Source organism: Elephas maximus, chromosome 13, assembly GCF_024166365.1.
Source record: "Elephas maximus indicus isolate mEleMax1 chromosome 13, mEleMax1 primary haplotype, whole genome shotgun sequence".
In the NCBI taxonomy this organism is placed as follows: Eukaryota; Metazoa; Chordata; class Mammalia; order Proboscidea; family Elephantidae; genus Elephas; species Elephas maximus.
The window spans coordinates 90,542,691-90,568,737 of record NC_064831.1 but is presented as its reverse complement, the minus strand read 5'-3'; the positions used below and the strand labels follow the sequence as shown (position 1 = coordinate 90,568,737).

Genomic DNA, 26,047 nt, shown 5'->3' with positions numbered 1-26,047 from the left:
TGGAGTAAGTCCTGGATGTTATGTAAGTAGATAAATTGCCAAGAAACTCTGTAGTTTTCACTTATATAAGAATATCAGTGTGCACAGAAGGAAAGGAGTATGGCACTAAAAAATATTAAAATTACTGGTCGGATTCAGATCCTAGCTCTGCTGTTGGTGAGTTGTCTGACTGAGCAGGTTTCTTTTATTTTTCAATTGTGATAAATACATGTGTAACAAATCATTTGCCATTTTGACATTCTTTACATGTACAATTCAGTGACATTAGTTATGTTTATCATGTTGTTCAACCATTACCACTATCCATTTTTGAACTGCCCCATCCTCCTTAACAGAAGGTCCAGTGAGTCCCCCCTTTCCCCTTTCTCCCTCGCATTCATGGTAACCACTAATAAACTTTGGTCTCTATATACACTTGTCTGCTCTAGATATTTCATATAAGTGGAATCATACAATATTTGTCCCTTTTTTGTCTGACACATTTCACTGCATAATGTTTTCAAGGTTGATCCATGTTGTAGCACATATCAGCACTTTGTTTCTCTTTATGGCTGAGTAATATTCCACTGTATATTTATACCACATTTTGTATATCCATTAGCCTGTTGATGGACGTTTAGGCTGTTTCCACCGTTTGACTATTGTGCATAGTGCTGCAATGAACACTGGTACACATGTATCTGTTTTGAGCATGTTTCTTGACTGCTCTGTGTCTCATTTTCCTCCTCTGTCAAATGAGTTCACACGTGTAAATTGTTTACCACTAATCCTAGCATACAAAGGACTCAATACGTGTTAGCTTTTGTTTTCATTACTCAGCTAAAGTGGATTCCTATAAAATCTGAAGTAGGGTTATCCTCCAGGTATCCTGTGTTCATTCTTTCTTCATAGTTTATACTTTTCTTTCTTTTTTCTTTTTATTTTTTTTACCACATATGTTATTTCCTCTATCTTATTTAACCAGAGGAGAGTAGACTCGGGTCATGATAAACAAAAAAACACCCAGTTGCTGTGGTGTGAATGCTAACTCATGGCAACCCCATCTATGTCAGAGTAGAACTATGCTCCATTGTGTTTTAAGTGGCTGATTTTTTGGAAGTAGATCACCAGTCATTTCTTCCCAGGTGCCTCTGCGTGGATTCAAACCACCAACCTTTCAATTAGTTGCCGTTTGTGGCACTCACAGACTCCCAGCTTATGATACCAAAAAAAATTTTTTAAACCAAACCCCTTGCTATGAAGGCAGTTCCCACTCATAGTGACCCTACAGAATGGAGTAGAATTTCCCCCATAGGGTTTCCAAGGCTGTGAATCTATGCAGAAGCAGACTGCCACATGTCTGTCTTTCGGAGCAGCTGGTGAGTTCAAACCACCAAACTTTGGGCTACGAGCCAAGCACTTGTCCACTGCGCCACCAGGGCTCCATACCAAAATCCATTCCTCTAAGAATGTAAAAATAAACATCAGTTACATAATTTTCTACGAGTCACTGGTCTTTATCAACCTGTGAACTTTTAACCAGACAGTGTTTTGTCCCTTTCACAGAGAGCATTCTCCATTCTGAAAGAGTCCCTGGAAGCCAAAGTGAAGGCATTTGGTGACTTCAGTCCTGAGGTGGCTGAGACATACCGGCTCCTAGGCGGGGCAGACCTTGCGCAAGGAAACCACAGCAGGGCCCACAAGAAACTGAACAAGGTAAATCTGGATTGCACACTAATGCAAAACAAAACTCCCTCCCTTCCAGCAAGCCACGCTCTCTCTCTCTCCAGCATGCTCTTTTTAAGTGAAACTTTATAAGCGACTTATTTATGTTGACAAAACTGTTTGTGTGTGTGTGTGCTTTAAGTGAAAGTTTACAGCTCAAGTTAATTTCTCATACAAAAATTTATACACACATTGTTATGTGACCCTAGTTACTCTCTCTGTAATATGACAGCACACTCCTCCTTTCTATCCTGAATGAGCAGCTCCTGTATCTTTCTGCCTTCTCATCTCACCTCCGGACAGGAGCTGCCCATTTAGTCTCATGTATCTACTTGAACCAAGAAGTACACTCTTCACCACTATCATTTTATATAGTATACTCCAGTCTAACTTTGTCTGAAGAGTTGGCTTCTGGAATGGTTTTAGTGCTGGGTTAACAGAGAGTCTGGGGACCACGTCTTCCAGGGTTCCTCCAGTCTCAGTTAGACCATTCAGTCTGGTCTTTTTACTAGAATTGAGTACTGAACCTCACTTTTCTCCTGCTCCATCAGGGATTCTCTGCTGTGTTCCCTGTCGGGGCGGTCATTGGTGGTAGCCAGGCACCATCTAGTTCTTCTGGTCTCAGGCTGATGGAGTCTCTGGTTTCTGTGGCGCTTTCTGTCTCTTGGGCTAATATTTTCCTTGTGTCTTTCATGTTCTTCATTCAGCTTTGCTCCAAGTTAGTTGGAACCAATTGATGCATCTTAGGTGGCCACTCACTGGCCTTTAAGACCCCAGATGCTGCTCACCAAAGTGGGATGCAGAACATTTTCTTAATATGCTTTGGTATCCCAGTTGACCTAGATGTCCCCTGAAACCATGGTCCCCAGATCCCTACCCCTGCTACTCTGTCCCTCGAAGTGTTTGGTTGTATTTAGGAAACTTCTTAGCTTTTGGTTTAGCCCAGTTGTGCTGATTTTCCCTGTATTGTGCGTTGTCCTTCCCTTCACCTATAATAATTCTTTTCTGCTATCTAGTTAGTGAATTTCCCTCTCCCTCCCACCCCACCCTCATAAACATCAAAGAATGTTCTGTGTTTAAACCTTTTCTTGAGTTTTTATAATAGTGGTCTCATACAATGTTTGTCCTTTTGCAACTGACTAATTTCACTCAGCATAATGCCTTCCTGATTCATCTGTGTTATGAGATGTTTTGCAGATTCATCATTGTTCTTTATCGTTGTATGGTATTCCATTCTGTGAATATACCATAATTTGTTTATCTATTCATCCCTTGATGGGCACATAGGTTGTTTCCATCTTTTTGCTATTGTGAACAGTGCTGCAATGAATATGGTTGATTATATATCTATTCCTGTGACAGCTCTTATTTTTCTGGAATATACTCTAAGGAGTGGGATTGCTGGATCTTATGGTACTTCTATTTCTAGCTTTTTAAGGAAGGGCCAAATTGATTTCCAAAGTGGTTGTACCATTTTACATTCCCACCAGCAGTGTATAAGTGTTCTAGCCTATCCACAACCTCTCCAACATTTATTATTTTGTGCTTTTTGGATTAATGCTAGCCTTGCTGGGGTGAAATGGTATGTCATTGTAGTTTTGATTTGCATTTCTCTAATGGCTAATGATCCTGAGCATTTCCTCGTGTATCTGTTAGCTGCCTGAATGTCTTCTTTGGTGAAGTGCCTGTTCATATCCTTTGACCATTTTTTAACTGGGTTGTCTTTTTGTTGTTAAGCTTTTGCAGTATCTTGTAGACTTTAGAGATTAGACCCTGATCAAATATGTCATAGCCAAAAATTTTTTCCCAGTCTGTAGGTTGTCTTTTTATTCTTTTGGTGAAGTCTTTGGATGAGCATAAGTGTTTGATTTTTAGGAGCTTCTCTTTATCTAGTTTCTCTTCTGGTGTTTGTATATTCTTATTTATGGTTTTTTGTTTGTTTGTTTGTTTATGACGTGTATTAGGGCTCCTAGTGTTGTCCCTAATTTTTCTTCTGTGATCTTTATCATTTTAATTTTTATATTTAGGTCTTTGATCCATTTTAAGTCAGTTTTTGTGCATGGTGTGAGGTATGGGTCCTGTTTCATTTTTTTGCAGATGGATGTCCAGTTATACCAGCATCATTTGTTAAAGAAACTGTCTTTTCCCCATTTAGTGGATTTTGGGAGTTTGTCAAATATCGCCTGCTCATAGGTGGTTGAATTTACCTCTGGATTCTCAGTTCTGTTCCATTGGTCGATGTATCTGTTGTTGTACCAGTACCAGGATGTTTTGGCTACTGTGGTATAATAGGTTCTAAAGTCAGGTACTGTGAGGCCTCACACTTTGTTCTTCTTTTTCAGTAATGCTTTACTTTTTTTTTTTTTTACTTATCTGGGGCCTCTTCCCTTTCCATATGGAGTTGGTGATTTGTTTCTCCACCTTATTAAAAAATGCCATTGGGATTTGGATCGGGATTGCATTGTATTTATAGATCGCTTTGGGTAGAGTTGACATTTTCACAATGTTGAGTCTTCCTTTCCATGAGAAAGATATGTTTTTCCATTATATATGTCTCTTGGTTTCATGTGTAATGTCTTGTAGTTTTCTTTGTATAGGTCTTTTACATCTCTGGTTAGATTTATTCCTAAGTATTTTATCTTCTTGGGGGCTACTGTAAATGGTATTGATTTGGTGATATACTCTTTGAAGTTCTCTTCATTGGTGTGGAGGAATCTAACTGATTTTTGTATATCTTGTATCCTGAAAATTTGCTGGAATCGTCTATTAGTTTCAGTAGTTTTCTTGTGGATTCTTTAGAGTTTTCTGTGTATAAGATAATATCAGCTGCAAATAGAGAAACTTTTACTTCTTCTTTTCCAATTTGGATGCTCTCTATTTCTTTTTCTAGCCTAAATGCTCTGGCTCAGACCTCCAGCACAATGTTGAATAAGAGCAGTGATAAAGGGCACCCTTGCCTGGTTCCCATTCTCAAGGGGAATGCTTTGAGACTCTCTCCATTTAGGATGATATTGGCTGTTGGCTTTGTATAAATGCCCTTTATCATGTTGAGGAATTTTCCCTCTATTCCTATTTTCTGAGAGTTTTTATCATGAATGAGTGTTGAACTTTGTCAAATGCCTTTTCTGCATCAATTGGTAAGATCACGTGATTGTTGTCTTTTGTTTTATTTACGTGATGTATTACATTGATTGTTTTTGTAGTGTTGAACCATCCCTGCATACCTTGTATGAATCCCACTTGGTCATGGTGAATTATTTTTTTTGACATGTTGTCAAATTCTGTTGGCTAGAATTTTGTTGAGGATTTTTGCATCTAAGTTCATGAAGGGTATTAGTCTGTATTTTATTTTTTTGTGGTGTCTTTACCTGGTTTTGGTATTAGGGTTATGCTGGCTTCATAGGAGGAGTTTAGGAGTAGTCCATCCTTTTCTATGCTTTGAAATACCTTTAGTAGTAGAGGTATTAACTCTTCTCTGAAAGATTGGTAGAACTCTCCAGTGAAAATGTCAGGGCACGGGCTTTTTTTTGTTGGGAGTTTTTTAATTACCTTTTCAATCTTTTCTTTTGTTATTGGTTTATTTAGTTGTTCTACGTCTGTTTGTGTTAGTTTAGATAGGTAGTGTGTTTCTAGAAATTTGTCCATTTTCTCTGTTTTCAAATTTGCTAGAGTGTAATTTTTCATAGTATTCTGTTATTATTCTTTTAATTTCAGTTGGGCCTGTTATGATATCACCTATCCCATTTTTTATTCAGGTTATTTGTTTCCTCCCCTGTTTTTCTTTTGTCAGTTTGGCCAATGGTTTATTGATTTTTTTTTTTTTTTTAATCTTTTCAGAGAACCGACTATTAGTCTTATTAACTCTTTTCTATTTCCTATTTCATTTAATTCTGCTTTAATTTTTACTATTTGCTTTCTTCTGGTGCCTAAGGGCTTCTTTTGCTACTCTCTATTTGTTTGAGCTGTAGGGTTAATGTTTTGATTTTGGCCCTTTCTTCTTTTTGGATGTGTGCATTTATTGTTAACATCAACCTCTGAGAGCTGCTTTTGCTGTGTCCCAGAGGTTCTGGTGGATGTGTTTTCATTCTCATTTGGTTCTGTGAATTTCTTTATTCCATCCTTAATTTCTTCTATAGCCAAGTAGTTTTTGAGCAAGGTGTTATTCAGTTTTCATATGTTTGATTTTTTACCTTGCTTTTTCTGTTATTGATTCCTGCTTTTATGGCTTTATGGTCAGAAAAGATGCTTTGTACTATTTCAATGCTTTGGATTCTATTAGGCTTGCTTTATGACCTAATACATGGTCTATTCTGGAAGATGTTCCATGTGCATTGGAAAAGAAAGTATACTTGGCTGCTGTTGGGTGGAGTGTTCTGTATATGTCGATGAGATCAGGTTGGTTGATTGTGGAATTTAGATCTTTCGTTTCTTTATTGAGCTTCTTTCAGGATTTTCTCACCTTCACTGAAAGTGGTGTGTTGAAGTCTGCTGCTATAATTGTGAAGCTGTCTGTTTCTCTTTTCAATGCTGTTAGAGTTTGTTTGCATGTATTTTGGAGCCCTGTCATTGGGTATGTAAATATTTATTATGGTTACGTCCTCCTGGTGTATTGAGCCTTTAATCATTATATAGTGTCCTTTCTTATTCCTTGTGGTGGATTTTACTTTAAAGTCTATTTTTTCAGAGATTAATATTGCCACTCCTGCTTTTTTTGATTGCTGTTTGCTTGATATATTTTTTTCCATCCTTTGAGTTTTAGTTTGTGTCTTTAAGTCTAAGATGTGTCTCTTATAGGCAGCATATAGACAGATTGTGTTTTTTTAATCCATTCTGCCACTCTCTGTCTCTTTATTGGTACATTTAGTCTATTTATATTCAGTTTAATTATTGATAGGTATGACTTTTTTTTTTTTTTTTTACTTTAGGGCTGTCGTTTTGATGTCTTTTTTGTGTGTGTTGTTGACAGTTTCTTTGTTCCACTTAATTTTTTATGTTGAGTTATTTTTCTTTATATATTTTCTCTTCATTCTTTTCATTGTTGTTGATTTTGTATTTGTTGAGTCTTTATGTTTTTCTTGTTTTTTATTTTGATGTATAGGATTATTAGTTTCCTTGGGGTTACCTTAATATTTACCTCTATTTTTCTAAGTTTAAATCCATCTTATATTTCTTGATATTGTCTTGACTTCCTCTCCATATGAAAGATCTATGATGACATTATGTAGTCCCTCTTTTTTGTTTTAACGTTGTCATCTTTTACATATTGACATCTCTGTTTCCCTATTTTCAGTGCTTTAGCTTTGATTTATTTGTGACTCCCCTATCTGAGTTGATACCTGGTTCTTCTGTCTAGTGTTCTAGTCTTGGGTTGTTATCTGATGTTATTGATTTTCTAACCGGAGGACTCACTTTAGTACTTCTTGTAATTTTGGTTTGGTTTTTACAAATTCCCTAAACTTCTGTTTATCTGGAAATGCCCTAATTTCACCATCATATTTGAGGGACAGTTTTGCTGGATATATAATTCTTGCCTGGCAATTTTTTTCCTTTAAGTCTTTATATATATCATCCCATTGCCTTCTTGCCTGCATGGTTTCTGCTCAGTAGTCAGAGCTTAGTCTTATTGACTCTCCTTTGTAAATGACTTTTTGTTTATCCCTAGCCACTCTTAAAATTCTCTCTGTATATTTGGTTTAATTATAATATGTCTGGGTGACTTTCTTTTGGGATCTACCTTGTGTGGTGTTGGGTGAGCTTTTTGGATAGATATCATCTCATCTTTCACAATATCAGGTAAGTTTTCTGCCAACAAATCTTCAACAATTCTCTCTGTATTTTCTGTTATCTCCCCCATTTTGGTACTCCAATCAGTCATAGCTTATTCCTCTTGATAGAATCCCACATAATTCTTAGGGTTTCTTCATTTTTTTTAATTCTTTTATCTGATTTTTCTTCAGATAAGTTGGTGTCAAGTGCTTTATCTTCAGTCACACTAATTCTGACTTCCATTGCCTCGATTCTGCTCCTATGACTTTCTATTGAGTTGTCTAATTCTGAAATTTTATTGTTAATCTTTTGGATTTCTGTTTGATGTCTCTCTGTGGATTCTTGCAGCCTGTTAAATTTGTCATCAGGCCCTTGCATAACCTCCTTAAATTCCTCTCTTCATTTGTCTTTGTGTTCCTTGCCTCGTTCTGCATTTTGCCTGATATCCTTCCTAATCTCTTAAAGAGCTCTGTATATTTATCTTTTGAATTCTTCCGCTGGTAATTCCAAGAATTATCGTCCTCTGGAAGGTTTCTTGATTCTTTGTTTTGGCGCTTGCTGAAGCCATCATGGTCTGCCTCTTTATGTGGTTTGATACTGACTGTTGTCTCCAAGCCATCAATAAGTTATTATATTTATTTTATGTTTACTTACTGTGTCCTAGCATCTTGTTTTGTTTTGTTTTTGATATGCCCAAATAGGCTGGTCATGTGAGCTACTTTAATTATTGGCACCTTCAAAGCTCTCAAATCCTGTCACCAAGCGGTCTGAGCTGTTGCTAAGTATGTGAGCCCTGGAATCCATTTCCTTTTCTTGTATGGATTCAGCTCAGGCATCCAGGTAGTTGGTCACCAAGAATGCGGTACTGGCGTCTCACCTAGAGTCCTAGACAGGCAGGGGTGATTGGAGTGGGCAAAGGTATCTGGCTCTAGTAGGGGGTCATGCGCTGAGCAAGGCAGGGGGCTGACAGCTGCCCCTGCATGTCTAGCAGGAAAATGTGACCCTGTTCCTTAGAGCACATAGGTGGGTGAGTTTTGCAGCCAGACTATGGGTACACAAAGTTGTTGGCTGTAAGGACGAGGAGGCATCACTTACTCTTGGATCCCTGTTGTGGGTGGCTAGGTGGTATAGGTGGAGCCACTGGTCCTCAGGCCCCTGATGTGGGTTTAATGGGCAGAACAGTGTCAAATGTCACAAATCTGTCACTCCACCTTATAGCTGATACAGTTGAAAATAGGTTTCAGGTATACACCCTGTTATACTGTGCTAATGAGCACCTGCGGTGTTGAAATGGGCCCACACAGATTTATGCAGGGGTGAAAGACATTCATAGTCTGTGGACCCCTTATGCCTGTGCCTAGGCGAAGGGGCTGTGCCTGCCCTGAGTTCCTGGCTTAGGGAAGCTGGCAGGTTATTTTTTCCTGTTTGTTAATTGTTTCCCTCTCCAAAGCCTGAAGAATGGCTCAGTGCTCACAACAGGTCTTACTTCCAGCCCAGGGGTTATGGCAATAGCTGAAGCTGACCTGGGACCTGGTGTAGAGTGGGGAAGGGGCAGGTATATGGGAGAGAGGTTCTTCCCAAACGAGATGTTTTTTGATTTGTATAGTACTTATCTTTTGCTGATTGGGCACCACTTTTCACTGGTTCTGGAGGCTTGAGTAGACTCTCCACTGCTTGGTCTCTCCTGATGTGGAAAATGTGTCCTAAGCACCACTGCTTGCCTCACCATGCATGCCAGCCAATCCAGCCTGCAGGGTGCCAGTTCCTGCCAGGTCAGGTCTGGCAACTCCTCACTTCTTCTGAACTGTCTCTCCCTCCCTCTGCCATTCAGTCCAATTCCTCACCTTTGCCTTTGATGTTCAGGGCTCCTAGATAGTTATATATAATTGATTTACTTGTTTTTTGGGGTCTTTGTTGTAAGAAGGACCACAGGAAGTGCCTAACTACTCTGCTATCTTGGCCCCACCTCTGTTGACATAGCTTTTGTAGTGTGATCTAAGCTAACACTTTCTCAGTGAAAGATGTAGTAATCTTATTTGCATATATTTTAATGAATTATTAATAATTTTTACCAAGCAAATTTTTTAGTCTTTACCTAGAAGCATATTTAGAAGACCTTTCTGTATTCCCAGTTTATAGAGGAATTCTTCTGTTTTCTTTTAGTACTTACATATTTATTTATTAATTTGAAGTTTATTCATATGTATGGTGTGAGGTATGGATCTAATGCTATCTTTTTTCAAAATGGCTTCTCAGTTGTCTAGCACCATTTTATTAAAAAGCCCATCTTCTATCCAGTGATTTAAGATAATACCTTCATCATATACAAAATTTCCCTATGTACTTGAGTATACATCTGGATTTCAATTCTATTCCACTGGTCTGTCCATTTATTCATGTGTCAGTACCTCATTGTTTTAATTATAGAGGTTTTATGGTATGATTTTAATATCTGGTAGGTCTAGACACCTGTCATGGCTCCCCCATCCCCCCTCCCCCCAAAATATCAGGTTTTCTAGATATTCGTGCATATCTGTTTACTTTTCAACATGAATTTTAGTATCAACCTGTCTGGCTCCATAAAACTTTTGCCAATGTTTTTATTGGGATTGTGTCATTTATAAATGAAATTCAGAAGAACTGACATCTTTATGATTTTGAGTCATTCTAACCAAGAACAAGAAATGTCTTTCCATTTGTTCACTTCTATTTTTGTGTCTTTCCAGCGTGTTTTAAAATTTTCCTTATGTAGGTTTTGCACATTTCTTGGTAAGTTTATTTCTAAGTACTTTATCTTCTTTGTTACTATTGTAAGTGCAATTATATCTTTTAACTGGTTATTTTTGTACATAAAGACCACTGATTGCTCTGTTAATTTTATATCCTTCTAGCTTGCTTAATTCTTTGATTGAGTTAATGTGAGCATTGATTTTCCCAGATTTCCCAGGTATACTATTATGTCATCTGCAAATACTCATATTTTACTTCTTATTTTTCAATTCTTATGCTTCTAATTGATTTATCTTGCTTAATTGCATTGACTCATACCTCTAGTACAGTGATAATAGTAGTGGAGATAATGAGCACACTTGTCTTGCTCCCCATCTTAGTGAAAATCCATCTAGTGATTCTTCATTTCATAAGATGTTGGCTTTAGGTCTAAGGTTTATATATTTTTATCATGTTAAGGCAATATTCATCAATTCGCATTTTCATCAGTGTTTGTTTTTTTATTTAGAAATGAGTGTTGAATTTTATCAAAGGCTTTTCTGCATCTATGAAGACATTCGTATGATTCTTGTTAAACCAATTAATATAGCATATTTAACTGTAATATTGAACCAACCTGCATTCCTGGAAAATCTCCCTAATTCATGTTTTATTCTTTTTTTTTTTAATGTGATGTCTAATTGTGTTTGCTAATATTTGATTTAGGATTTTTTACTCCAATATTTGTAAGTGATTTTTGTATAAGTATCAGTGTTATATTTGCTTCATAAAAATAATTTGGTAGTTCTCTTTCATTTTCAGTGCATTGGAGCAATTAATTTAGCATTGAAGCTATCTGGTCTTTGAAAGTTTGTATCTCCTATGTAACCATTTAGGCCTGGTGGGGTTTTTTGTCTCATTTTTTTCTTTTTCCCCCTTTGGGTGGGGAAATTCTTTGACAATTTTCTCTATTTTTTCCATAAAAAATTTGTCTGTTGAAGCTTTACACCTATAATTGGGTTATTATTGATAAACCATATCTTTCCAGGTAATTATCCATTTCATTTACATTTTCAAATTTATTTACACAGAGTTCTTATGCTTTTTAATGATTATTCCCCCTTGTAATGTCTTAGTTTTATATCTGTGTTTTCTCCCTCCTCCCTTTTTTTTTAATGATTTAATTGTTGCCTTGTCTGTTTTATTAATTTTTTCAAGAATGAGGATTTTGATGCACAAGATCTGCTTTCTGATGTCTGCTTCGTTAATTTCTGCTTTTGCTTTTATTATCTCTTTCTTTCTGTTTTATTTTGTTGTAGATTTTTCTCCTATCTTTTTGACTTAGAAGTTTAATTCGTTCATTTTCATGTTTCATTTTTATCAATAGAAGTGTTAAAAGCCATGAATTTTCCTCTTATTATTGCTTTAATATATCAGAAATTCCCATATGTTGTGTTTTCATTACATTAATTAGTTTTAAAATAGAAAAAACCTGGAAACTTCTAAGTAACCTAACTGGCCAAACCAGAACAATTAACTTTAGCTCTGAACGGGGTCCTATAAGCCCAGTCTTTATCTCTTCTTCCATCTTTTCTGATTCTGCTGCAACAAGCACCAGATCTGGTGACTTGTGTAGTGCTTATTGTATTATTGGTTGATCATCAAGTATTTATTGGGCACTTTCTACGGGCCATTACTGTGCTAGGCAGTCCTGAGGAGAAAACAATGGCCGAGACAAATATTATCCTGCTCTTTGAGAGCTTCCAGTCAAGCCAGGAGGATATACATTAAACCAATCATTTCAGATAATTTAAACATTTCACATGTGCAGACAACATCATGGTAAGAGAAGATATGAGAAGGGAAACTGAGGGGGGCATTGCTCTCTTTCCCATCTTCCACTTCCATATAATAAACCCAGTATAATAGCCAGTGCTTATTGAGTGCTTGTTATATCCCTGGCACTCTGTTAAGTGATTTACATATATTGACTTATCTAAACCCTACAGCTACCCTAAGAGTTGGGTACCTCTACTTCCCATATTTTACAAAGAGGGAAACTGAGGCCGAGAGGGAGTCTGAGCCTTGGTTACATAGCTGGATGTTGTTGGAGTGGGGATCTAGCACCAGGTACTCTGTATTCTACAGTCTACTCTACACTGTCATCTGTTTCACATTGTGAGTTTCTGAATAAGATTTTGTTTGCTTGAAAAAAACTTGAGAACCAGCAGCATAGTAGGAAGAATACCAGGATCAGCATACTAGGTCTCCTTGGGTTGCAGCTGACAGAATACACTCAGACTAGCTCTGGTTTGAAGAGACAGCTGTTGGTTATGGCACCCAAGGAAAGGCCGTCCAACCAGACGATTAGCAGGGCAGGGACGCAGTGGACCCTTTAGAGAGAGTGCAGCAGCCGGACACTAGAACTACAAGGGCTCTGCCCAGAGCTCCTCTCTGCTTCTCTCTACGTCATCTTCCTTCTCTCTCACAGCACTGTCTTCCCTCAAGATGGAGAGCGTGGCTGCCAGCACTCTTGAGCTTTACATCCTACCACCTGTGCCTTTGAAGAGAGGTGGCTTAGTCACAGTTTAAAAAATCTCAGGGAAAAACTGACTGGCCTGGCTTGAATCAGATGCCCACCGCTGGAGCAGTCAGCTCAGGCCAGGGGCAGTAGCTTGTAAAAATAGTGTGCTTCCAAGGTAGCTGGGGAACCCTGGGTGGAAGTGACACTGAAAACACAGTCCCATAGTCAGAAGACCTGGGACTGGATTCACTGGCACCCCACACCCTCATTTTTCAAGCATGTGCAATGAATAAAAATAGGAATGAAATAGTTCCTTTCCCTAAGAGGGTTCCAGGCCAGTGAGGGAGTTATCGTTTGTAAACCCCCAAGGATGTTATGTGGTAAGTTCTATACTGTAGGTCCCTGTGGGGACCTCTGAGGGGGCTTAGCGAGGGTGCCCAGATAAGTAGTCCTGGAAAAGAGTATAGAGTAGGAGAGGCAGGAGTTTTTCAGGCAGGAACATGGGGTGGGAGAAGGAGCAGCACATAGAAAGGCTCAGGGTAAGAGAACAAAGTGTGTTTAAGAACAGAGCATGTCGGGCTAGCTGGAGTGTGGGGAGAGTGTCTGGGAAAAGTGCAGGGTCAAGTCTCTGAGGCCAGGTTTGCCAGGTTAAGGGGCTGAGGCTGGATTCTTGAAGCCAGGGATCCCACATAATGGCCTCCAGGCCCAGCCCAGCCTACCGCCATCTGTTTCTGTATCGCCTGGAGCTAAAAAATGGTTTTTACAGATGACCATTTGCAATCGAGTTGATAGGGAACACGAACTTTGAACCCTAATTAAGTGAAATCCGCCCAAAAAGAAATTGATTCTTTTTATAGACCTATATTACAAGAAAATAATTTGTTTTCTTTCTTTATATAGAAGGAGCCCTGGTGGCTCAACAGTTAAGCACTTGATTGAAAACCAAAATGTTGGCATTTCTAACCCACCCAGTGGCTCCACGGAAGAAAGACCTGGAGAGCTACTCCTGTAAAGATTGTTGTTCTTGTTAGGTGCTGTCAGGTGGGATCCAACTCATGGTGACCCTGTATGTACAACAGAATGAAACACTGCCCGGTCCTGAGCCAACCTCACCTTCATTGCTGTGCTTGAGCCCATCATTGCAGCCACTGTGTCAATCCATCTTGTCGAGGGTCTTCCTCTTTTTTGCTGACCCGCTACTTTACTAAGCATGATGATGTCCTTCTCCTGGGACTGATCACTCCTGATAAGATGTCCAAAGTATGTGAGACATAGTCTCACCATCCTTGCTTCTAAGGAGTATTCTGGCTATGTTTCTTCCAAGACAGATTTGTTCGTTCTTTGGGCAGTCCACAGTATATTCCACGGTATATTCAACATTCTTCCCTAACATCACAGTCCAAAGGCCTCGGTTCTTCAGTCTTCCATGTTCATTGTTGAGCTTTCGTGTGCATATGGTGATTGAAAATACCATGGACTGTATTAGGTATACCTTAGTCTTCAAGGTGACATCTTTGCTTTTTAACACTTGAAAGAGGCCTTTTGCAGCAGATTTGCCCAATGCAATGAGTCTTTTGATTTCTTGAATACTGCTTCCATAGGTATTGATTGTGGATCCAAGTAAAATGAAATCCTTGACAACTTCAATCTTTTCTCCATTTATCATGATGTTGCTTATTGGTCCAGTTGTGAGGATTTTTGTTTTCTTTATGTTGAGGTGTAATCCATACTGAAGGCTGTGGTCTTTGATCTTCATCTGTAAGTGCTTCAAGTCCTCTTTGTTTTCAGCAGGCAGGGTTGTGTCATCTGCATAACGCAGGTTGTTAATGAGTCTTCCTCCAATCCTGATGCTTGTTCTTTTTTATATAGTCCAGGTTCTCAGGTTATTTGCTCAGCATACAGATTGAATAAGTATGGTGAAAGGATACAACCCTGACGCACACCTTTCCTGACTTTCCTGTAAAGATTACAGTCTAGAAGACCCTATGGGGTAATTCTGCCAAAAAAAAAAAAAGAAAAACCCATTGCTGTCAAGTTGATTGCGACTCATAGCAACCCTATCTATAGGACAGAGTAGAACTGCCCCATAGGGTTTCCAAGGAGTGGCTGGTGGATTTGAACTGCTGATCTTTTGGTTTGCAGTTGAGCTCTTAACCACCGTGCCACCAGGGCACCAGTACCTACATAGTGGCCTCAGTTTCGTCTGTCAGTATGCAAAGCCTAAAAGATTTACCCTTGGGGTCTTTGCAGAAAAAGTTTTTTCGATCCCTGCTGTAAGCAGCTGGGAGCCATTGAGGGAATTTTTTTTTTTTTTTATTGTACTTTAGATGAAGGTTTACAGAACAAACTAGCTTCGCATTAAGCAGTTAGTACACATATTGTTTTGTGACATTGGTTGCCAACCCCCTGACATGTCAACACTCTCCCCTCCTCAACCTTGGGTTTCCTATTACCAGCTTTCCTGTCCCCTCCTGGTTTCTCATCCTTGTTCCCGGGCTGGTGTACCCATTTAGTCTTGTTTTGTTTTATGGGCTGTCTAACCTTTGGCTGAAGGGTGAACCTCAGGAGTGACTTCAGTGCTGAGCTATAAGGGTATCCAGGGACCATACTCTTGGGGTTTCTCCAGTCTCTGTCAGACTAGTAAGTCTGGTTTTGTGTGTGTGTGAGTTAGAATTTTGTTCTACATTTTTCTCCAGCTCTGTCAGGGACCCTCTATTATGATCCCTGTCAGAGCAGTGTGTCGTGTTAGCCGGGCACCATCTAGTTGTGCAGGACTTAGTCTGGTGGAGGCCTTGGTAGTTATGGTCCATTAGTCACTTGGACTAATCTTTCCCTTGTGTCTTTGGTTTTCTTCATTCTCCCTTGCTCCATGTCTTTGGTTTTCTTCATTCTCCCTTGCTCCAGATGTGGTGAGACCAGTGGGGTATCTTAGATGGCCATTCACAAGCTTTTAAGACCCCAGACGCTACTCACCAAAGTAGAATATACAACATTTTCTTTACAGACTATGGTATGCCAGTTGAGCTAGATGTTCCCCTAGACAACGGTCCCCACAGCCCTCAGCCCAGTAATTTGATCCCTGTTGAGGGAATTTTAGGCAGGGTACTTTAGGTCCATATTTGTATTTTTGATTTAAAAAAAAAATCACTGTGATCATAGTATTAAAAATGAAAAGGAATGGACCAAGACTTGAGGCAAGAGACCTCAGCTTTCTCATTCAAAATGGAGATATCAAAGCCCCCATCTTCCTTCCCTCCCATGGCTCTTCTCAGGGTCCACTGAGGTGAGGTAGTGAGACTGCGGATAGCCCAGACCCTGTCCCAGTGCAGCTGCTGGAGAACTGTCATTACTGCCATTGCTCCCTCCCCTCCCCCCAGGATGGAGGAAAGGGCAGTTTCCATGGCCAAGGCTGCTGCCAGCCAGTTGACAATCTTCACTTTCCTTTCCCCTCCTCTTTTCTCCCCTGAGAAGGGAACACGAAGCAGGGAAAACTATTCCAAGGGCTCGGCCTAGCCACTTAACTCCAGGCAGGGGAGGGTTGGTGTGGATCCAAGGTAAGGGTGAGGGCGGCAGATGGTAACACAGGAACTTGAGCAGGGCTTAGGAGGGGCAATAGATCTTCACTTAGCCCCTGCTGGCTCCTACTGGGTGGGGCTGGGCTGGGCTGGTACCATTATAAACCTTCTGCTTGAAAGTTTGAGTCCACCCACAGGTACCTTGGAAGAAAGGCCTGGTAGTCTAAAAAAAGCCTGGAGCACAGTTCTACTCTCACACATGTGGGGTCATCATGAGTCAGAGTTGACTTGATGGCAGCTGGTGGTGGTGGCTTGGCATGAGGATGCTGCCACCAGGGGCTGCTCATCAGTGGTTCCTCGTCTTCACAGCAGCCCTGCAGTCAGAATTCATAGCCTGCTGTTACCAAGAAGGGGCCTGAGGCTCAGTGTCATGAGCAAACTTTCCACTGACAGGTTACTTTGAAACAAAGGCTACGCTCTTTTTTTTGCAGTGTTTTGCCAAGAGTGGGTCTTGAGCCACTGGCATCAGGGTGGCCTTCTGAATCAGAGTCCCTGAGCAGAGCTCCAGGATCTCAGTTTTACCCAGCTTCCTGGGGAAAGCTTACGAATCATGCTCTGGGCCTCACTGCCTCCTCAGGGGCTGAAGATCAGTTCAGGTTCAAGAAACTCAGATTTCATCACCCAGATAACCTGTTGCAGAAGCTGGTAACATTGTTTTCCTCTCGTTTGGCCTCATTACTTATCTGTCCTGAAAGCAATGACTTTGACATTTTAAAGGCATCACATGTCAGAATCAGAGAGCAAAGGGTTGAAACTCGTATTCAGGGAGGTTGTGCACGCTGTGTAAACACAGCTCTCGTTTCCAGCTCTGCACGTGGGCCCGTCCGAGGACAGGAGCACTAGGGCATGGGTGGGGAATTCACACATTTTTTTTTTTCACATCTGCTGCTGAGCCAGAGTTGCTTAAATTCCATATGTAGCGCTGGGGTCTGTGAAACCAGCCACTTTCTACAGCCACCATCCAAGGGGTAGCCTCTCTTGCTTTTAACACAAAGGCTGCTTCACCCAAGTTTTCAACTCAGTAGCAGGAACCCACTGAAGTGGCTTTTCCAGATGTGCCGCCCAGTGCTGAACCATCCTCCCAGGCATGAAAAACAGGAAGGCTTGAGGAGCAAGGCAGACAGCAGGATTAAATTACTGACCAGAAAACCGTATGATGGATCTGTCTTTTAAAGGCATCTGCCAGCAGGGGAGATTAGGAGAACGCTCTTGGCTCCGAATGGAAATTTCCATAGCAAAAGTTCACATGCTTTTGCAGCACAGAGACATGATTTGATTCCAGGATGGGCATAATTGCCAACATTTTCATCCAGGTGAAAAGAAAGACTGAAAAGAGAATTCATGACGACCGTTCTATAAGTCAGTCACATGGCTAATATCCCCAGGCCTGGTTCTATGTGAACGGAGCCTGGGTGGTGCAAACGGTTTGCCATCAGCTGCTAACCTAAAAGTTGCTGGTTCAAACCCACCCAGCAGCTCCACAGAAGAAAACTCTTGGCTATCTGTTTCCATGAAGATTATATAGAGAAGATCCTATGGAGCTGTTCCACTCTGTCACACATAGGGTCTCCGTGAGTTGGGGGCTGACTTGACGGTAGCTAACAACAGCAACAGTTACATTGTGAAGTGGGGTTTGGGTCCTATCCTTCATCTGGGCTCCATATCAGGGTTCAGTTCATTGCCTGATGACTTTAAAGCTGTGAACATCAAACATTTTCATAAAAGAATAATTTGATTTGTCTTCTGTCTCCAAGGGATTCAAAGCCCACTCTAATCTTTTGAAGGAAGAAGGGAAATTATTGTTCATTTGTGGGCCAAGCCTTGAGAGCAGACCGTCAGTCTTTGCTGTATTCTAGCCACTCCTCCAACTGCCCAGACAGACGCCCATACTTGACGTACAACTTGTATCTTGTGATTCCATCAGTGCCCACTTCGTTTTGCTTTCCCTTTCACATATTTGGCATTTGCTTTGTTGCCCTGGATACCAGGAGATCCAGAGCCAAATTTGGAGTCCACACAGAACCGTGTTCACCCTCCTTGTTTTCATGTTTAGATTCTCATTTTTCCTGATTTTCGAATCGGCTTCTCCTAACCTGGTGTTGGGCTGCAGCAATCACCTCAAATTCCTTTTTAAAGAGAGAAATGTATTAAAGATCTGTCAAGCAAGCACTCATCCTTGAAGATACTTGTTAATCACTTGATATAGTAGGAGAACAGGATCATCCATTTCTAACCTTCTGTGGGGGAAACGTGGAGCCCCCCTTACCTGCTGCAGGTCTGGTGCGAGTGAGAATTGCAGGTCCCCTGGCCACAGCTGTCCTGGCTTCCTCAGCTGCGGGGAAGAGGGTTCTCTGCTAGGCCGGGCCCCTAACTCCAGCAGCCCAGGTACAGCGCCCCCCACATTTGTTGCACCTTAGAAAACACAGGGGTGGCATGTGTGCAGACTGCTTAGGAACAAGGCGGAGTTTACTGTGGAAAAGCTCCAGGAATATCCAAGCTCTTCCTCTGTCCTAGTGAGTGAACAATGCCTTAAAAAAAAAGAAAAACAAACCATGTGCCAACAAGCTAACTCTGACTCATGGTAACCCCATCTATGTCAGAGCAGATTGCCAGGCCTTTCTTCTGAGGCACCTCTGGGTAAGTTCAAACTGCCAATCATTCAGTTAGTAGTCAAGTTATACCAACCAGGAACTCAAACAATGCCTTAGGGTTTCCTAAAGGGGCACCAGGGTGCAGGGAGGCACAGAACTGCAGGTCTGGACAGACCACCCTGGTCTGAGACTATCTGGCAATTTGTCAGAACCTTGCTGGACACATGGGAACCGTGAGTTTATGGGTAGATGGCCAAGGGCAAGGGAGAGGCAAGCTCTCCTACCGCATAAATGCTGTGTGCCCTTCAACACCTTGGAAGAGTAATGTTTGGCCTGGACATACTCAGGAAGCAGTGCCTGTGATAGGCGAGCTCCATCTCATCAGGGAAGCATGCCAAGGAGAGGCAGCTCAGGGCTCAGCTTTAGGAGATTCTGGGTCTCTTGCTCTAGCTGCCTCAGGAATAGGCATATCCTATTTTGACATAAAAAGCTGGCTCTCCGCTTGAACAACGAAGCCCTAACTTGTATGTAGCGTGCAGCAGGATGCCTGTCAGTAGCTAGTCATGCTGATGCATTTGTTTTCTAAATATTTGTGTTGCAGTTGTCCTGGAGAGAAATGATGGTAGCTTGCTCCAAGACAGTGGCCAGGGGATGGAGCAAAGTCGTGGGGGAGTCGAGGGATGTCGATAAGGATATAGAACCCACAGCACTTGGCAACGTAGAGGTGAGAAGGGAGGGAGACAGCAAAGGTGACATCCACATTTCCAAGGCTGGCACACAGCAGAGACAGGAGAAGCCACTGGGAGCAACCGTGTGGGTGGCAGTGCCTGGACCTCCCTCCATCTCTCTCAGTTCCCAATTCCGTCCTCATCCAAGGGTCTCTGTTCTCCACCTTACCTGTATTTCTCTCGTGGACCCCCACCCACAGGTGCATCAATCCTTGGATCTTAGGATGAGTGGCCTCTCAAGTAAGGGAGAGACAGGACGTGTGTATGTGCATCTGCGTGTCTACGTGTGTATGTGCATGTGTGCACGTGTGCATGTGTGTGCAGGTATGTATGTGTGTGTGTGTGTGTGTGAGAGAGAGAGAGAACATGCACACAGGGGTGTGCTCTTGCAAACACTTCCCAATCTTTCTGCCTGGGCCTGCCCCACACACCTCCCTGCCTGGTGCCGTCACCTGGCTGACTCCTCATCCTCAGGCCTCACCTCCAGTGTCACCTGCTCAGGAAGGCCTTTGCTAACTCACATATGCTCTACCACCACCAACACCCTCCCTTTTATTCTTGTAGCCCCGTGTTCTTTTTTCCCCTAGCACTTAGCGCATGTCGTTATAACATGCTTATTTGTATATTTTTCATGTCCATCCCTCCATGACACTGGACGCCCCCTGAAAGCAAAGCCCACACCTGTCCGCTCTCTGTTCCCCCACTGAGCCGGGCACAGGATGGCTGTCACTTGGTGGGCACACCGAGGATTGAGTGGATGTGGTGGGGTCCATTTGTAGTCAGGACGAACTCGACAAAATCAGCTACCGCCCTCAACGCTCTGCACGGGAAAATGCCACTTGATGAGTTGTGTTTGGTTTCTCCTTTCAGTTCTGCAAGGTTATCGTTTAAATGATCATTCCTGCCTTCACTGCAATGATTAGTCAATGATAGTTTTTTTTTTTTTCTTTAACACATTTAAGACATTTCACACTCCCATATGTCATGGTTTCTGAAGATTACTTTCTTTATTAGTATTAGCCTTGAGAATTGACAGGAAAACAAGCATAATTCAAGGTCCCTGGGTGGTTTCTCCAGCGTGGATATAATCTAGGATCAGATAGTATGTGTAAGGAAAAGCAGTGATTTCACAGAATTAATTAAAACGTTTTCCTCTCTCTGGCTTTGCTTTTCATCTCATGTAAAGAGAAAATATAAGTAATAGCATGGCAGACCATACCAGGAATGAAAAAAAAAAAAATCTTCCTCCGTTTTGTATTATTGAGCTGTGTAACCTTTCCCTTTAAATGACAATTGCGGTCCCTGCTGCCAAAACCCAAACCCACTGCCATCAAGTCAATTCCGACTCATAGCGACCCTATAGGACAGAGTAGAACTGCCCCATAGAGTTTCCAAGGAGCGCCTGGCAGATTTGAACTGCCGACCTCTTGGTTAGCAGCCGTAGCACTTAACCACTACGCCACCAGGGTTTCCTTTTGCTTCCTGCTGCAGTGATAGGTAATTCAGAGGATCATTTATCAGCACTTTCATTGTTTGAAACTCACTGATAGAAATTCTGATTTTATCCCAGGACCTTAGGGACAGGGTTGAGGGAGGGAGGGATAGCCACGACACCCCCAGTCCACTTCTGCAGTGGAGCTGCTGGGAACATGGCCCTGAATAATGACCACAAATTTTTAGAGATCCCAAAACACAGAAAATACGCCTCCTTGTGAGTTTGGGTATTTAACTATTGTGTTTTGTTTTTTTTTTCAGCCAGGGTATACTGAGTCAAGGAGCCCTGGTGGCACAGTGGTTAAAATGCTCATCTGCTAACTGAAATATCAGTGGTTCGAACCCACTAGCCACTCCTCAGGAGAAAGAAAAGGCAGCCTGCTTCCCTAAAGATTACAGCCTTGGAAAGCCTGTGGGGTAGTTCTGTCCTGTCCTATAGGGTCTCTATGAATTGGAATCGACTTGATGGCAGTGGGTATACTGAGTCAGCTTACCTGCACTCATCGCTGCCACTGACCGACTCCTCTGTCCACTGGGTAAGGGTGGCAGCTCAGAGAGAGGCCACAGGTAGGAGGACAGCAAGCTGACGCTCCTCTTTCAGCTCCCGGGGCTCCAGCCTTCAAAACTCTGTGTCAAAAATAATTTTTAAAACTTGCACCAGAGCCTAAGATTATCTCTTAACTATCCTAGCTTGACAAGGGGCTCCTGAGAGAAGAGGGAACGGCACTCTTTCTGCTCTTGAGCTTGATGGGATTGTAATTTTGAAGATTTTTGATATTGTTCTCACAATGGACCATCCTTACCAGAGGTTTTAGTCACTGACATATCCCTGAAGCCCCATGGCCCTAATGACGATCTTAGTTGTCTGGTGCTACTATAACAGAAGTACCACAAGAGGCTGGCTTCAACAAACAGAAGTTTATTCTCTCACAGTTTAGGAGGGTAGAAGTCTGAATTTAGGGTGCCAGTTCCCAGAGGTTTTCTCTCTCTGTCAGCTCTGGGGGAAGGTCCTTGTCATTAATCTTCCCCTGGACTAGTAGCTTCTCAGCATGGGGACCCTGGGTCCAAAGGACACACTCTGCTCCTGGCAGTTCTTTCTTGGTGGCATGAGGTTCGCTCCACCCTGCTCACTTCTCTCTTTTATATCTCAAAAGAGATTGACTCAAGGTACAACTTAATCCTGTAGATTGAGTTCTACTTTATTAGCATAAAAACCTGTTGCCACTGAGTCGATTCCAACCCATAGTGACACTGGAGGACAAGACTAGAACTGCCACATACGGTTTCCAAAGAGCAGTTGGTGGATTCGAACTGCTGATCTTTTGGTAGCAGCAGCCCATAGCTGTTAACCACTGCACCACAGGGCTCCCTCATTAGCATAGCTCCCTCTAATCCTGCCGCATTAACATCATAGAGGCTAGGATATACAGCACCTAGTATAATCACATCAGATCACAAATGGTGGACAACCACACAATACTGGGAATTCCGGCCTAGCGAAGTTGACACACATTTTTAGAGGACACAGTTCGATCCATAACGCCATGCCTTATGGTTCCATATAAGAATGTCCTCAGCATATTTATTTGTTCATTTATTTATTCATTCAGCAAATAATGCATCTACTTATATCCCTGGGACACAAAGGTGAGCAAGGAAAAGTGGCCCTTGCCCATGAGCGTCTTGCAGTCTAGAATAAGTGCCAGCCTCACCCTGGGTCTTCCTGTGGAAGTCCCCCATGTAGACGGGGGAAGGGGAGTCAAGGGGAGGACCAGCTCACTGTGCGCTATTTAAGGAGTAATAGACCTGTAAGCGATTCCCCACCCCCACTGCAGATAAAATCAAAGAGAATAACCACAACATATGGCTTCCTAAAGTTCGTCTGGAAAATTTTCAGTTTTTTGTCCACTTTAAAGGAAAATGAGAAACACCCTTTCATTGCTGATTTCAAAAAGTGTGGACTGGACTGCTTGGAAGAATCTGGAGAGCACAGATCCCTTTGTTTATGGTGGAGAATGTTCTAATGTCCACATCTGGGTGTCCTCTACTTAGCTCAGTGAGGAGGTTGCAGGGCTGGGCTCCCAGTAAGTGCAGTTAACTCCTATTGACTTTGTCATTGTCTGTGTTTGTAACAGAAGATTTGAAAGACCTACTTCACCCCAAGATGCTTAAACAAATTTAGCTAGAAGCTGCCAATCATTTAAAACTTCAGTTTGTGCTTTTTAGATATAGTTATGTAAAACAGTTTCCAGTAAGAATCAGTATTGGGTTTCTTTGCAATTAAAGAAGAAAAGTATATCACTTGAAGGCTATTTCAATTAATGGATGAACTGTTTTTTGTATCTTGGTGCCTGGTATGGCCTCCCAGGCCGCTGTAGTCACAAAAGGGACAAACCCATCTGTTTGTCTCCCGGTTGACACCCCTTTGCATCCCTTCTGACTTCAGCTGGAATCTCAGGCAACACTCCTTAGTTGCGATGCTGTGTTGACTGCTGTCAGGTTGGCCCCCGACCCATGGCAACCCCATGCACAATAGGATTGGGCTGTTGTGATCCATAGGGTTTTCATGGGCTGATTTTCCGAAGTAGATTGCCGGACCTTCCTTCCTAGTCTGTCTTAGTCTGGAAGCTCCACTGAAACCTGTTCGGCATCTTGGCAACATGCAGGCCTCCAGTGACAGACCAGTGTTGGCTCCGCATGAGGTGCACTGGTTGGGAGTTGAACCCGGTCTCTCATAGGGAAGTTGAGAATTCTACCAATGAACCACCACCGCCCTCTTAGAAAAATCTATTAATACCAGAAGAGAGGGGTCTTGGCTAGAGCCCAGGGGGGATAGTGGGGGTGAAGCTCGCCTCTCTGGGCTCCATTATTGGAAAGGGTAGCTTCCCACAACCTTGATCCTCCCGCCTATTGTTCCACTAACAATATGTCCCCAGGAAAAAGACTAGCAGTCAAGGTCTGAAACAATGTAGGGCTTAGTACCCCCCCCCCAAAAAAATAACCAAACCCACTGCTGTCGAGTTAATTATGACTCATAGCGACCCTATAGGACAGAATAGAGCTGCCCTGTAGAGTTTCCAAGGACCACCTGGTGGATTCTAACTGCCAACCTCTTAGTTAGCAGCCGTAGCACTTAACCACTACGCCACCAGGGTTTCCAGGGCTTAGTACAGCCAGTGAGAATTTGTAAAAATACACTCAATTGCCTCGTCATTCGCTGAGGGGATTCATCAGTATTCAGCTATTAGTATCTCTTCTAGAGAATGGGGGCTGGGCGGGGGGCAGGGTGGGCAGGGGAGAGGACGCTTCCCTAACCAAAGTGGTGGGATGGAAATTCCTCGAGTTTTCAATTTCCAAGGCCACGTGTAAGGCAGACCCAGCCGAGACCTCAGTCTCAAATAAACCGTTATAATGTGAGTAAAATTCTAATGCCAGAGTGAATGAATTAACACCAAGCCATGCCGACATCAGCTCTTCTCAAAACGAGATGGAGGCACTCATAAATGTGTAAACAGGAAAGATGGAGTAGATCTAAAATTAGACTTGATTTTTTACACAGAGTGAAGGTATTTCTTGTCACGTAGCAGAAAATGAAGTCTGTTCCTGCAGGAAGTGTTAGCCCTTGAGAGAGGCCTCTCTCAGACTTGCTTCTTACTCCTTGTCCCCTTCTGAGCACCTCCTCTGTTGAGCCCTGAGTGGAGTAAGTGCCCCACTACATTAAAGAGGAGACTCACCCGGGCTTCCAATAGCTATAACTCAAGCGGGAGATGAGTACTGGGAGAGCTTCCATAAGCAACACGGGTGTCCAAAACCCTCCCCCAGCCCCTTCCCCTCAAAGCAACACAGAACTTTCTAAAACTTCTAATTTCCAAGGTCATGACAATCTGTCTTCAGATTAAAGCAAAACTGGCCCAAAGCCATGTAATGGGCAGCATCTAGACTAGGCCAGGCCAAGGCCCCAGTGCAGATTTCCAAAGGCTGGGGCTTGTTTGATGCAGTGGCTGGGAGCCTTGCCTTTGCAGAAAATGAATAATGGAAAAATTTTACTACTTCCTGGTTGTATATAATTCAACTAAAAATAGTGAATACTTTGTTATTTAAAAAATCCTGCCATATTCTAGTCAGATAATATTTCTTTCCTCCAGAAAACAACCACACTCTCAGATTCCTAGATTGAAACAAAGATTCAGGCAGTTTTGATATTTCCCACAGCTTAGAAAGACAAAGCATCTTGGCTGTTTGCATTTTAACGTTTTTGAAGCCCTAAAAATGGTTGGTGGATCAGAATGAATAAACAGGCTCAGTACTAAGTTCCCAAACCCTCACGCTTTTTTTTTTAATCAAGATGTTAACATGTCGAAAAACTAATTTAGTCTTTTAAAAATATATTATGAAATCTTTCAGACATGCAGAAAAGTATGAAGAATAATATAGCAATCATCTCTTAACTCACTCTTCAACGCAAAGCATTACCTACACAGTTGAAGCCTCCTGTGTTTCCTACCCTGCCCGTCCCCAGGAAGCACCAATCCTGAATTTGATAGAATCATTCCCATTCTTTTCTTTATTATTCCACTCTGGTTTTGTCTTGCATGTTTTTAAATTTCGTATAGGAGTCCCTAGGTAGTGAAAAGGGTTAAGTGCTCGACTACTAGCTGGAAGGTTCGCTATTCAAAACCCACCCAGAGGTGCCTCAGAAGACAGGCCTGGAGATCTGCTATTGAAAAGTCATGGCTTTGAAAACTCTGTGGGGTATGCCATCGACAGGATGACAACTAATAACAAACTTCATATAAGTAATATGTATATTATATACATTCATCTCTAATTGGCTTTTCCCCCTCGACTTTGCAATCATTAGATGACCTATGTGGATATATATATATAGTTGTTGTTATGCGCCATAGAGTCAGTTCCAACTCACAGCAACCCTGTAGGACAGAGCAGAACTGCCCA

General features: G+C 42.0%; 1 protein-coding gene across 5 annotated transcripts in view; it reads left to right on the top strand.

The window, feature by feature from the left end:
* The window catches only part of TTC23 (tetratricopeptide repeat domain 23), a 133,437-nt gene that overhangs the window by 97,674 nt on the left and 9,716 nt on the right, over positions 1 to 26,047 (top strand). For 4 of the 5 annotated variants that reach the window (XM_049906150.1, XM_049906152.1, XM_049906149.1 and 1 more), the window contains 2 exons: positions 1,546 to 1,695; positions 19,471 to 19,593. In XM_049906150.1, coding sequence (XP_049762107.1) covers positions 1,546 to 1,695; positions 19,471 to 19,593 — 273 coding nt within the window. The remainder of the gene's footprint in view (positions 1 to 1,545; positions 1,696 to 19,470; positions 19,594 to 26,047) is intronic. The other variant, XM_049906151.1, reaches the window with a different exon arrangement.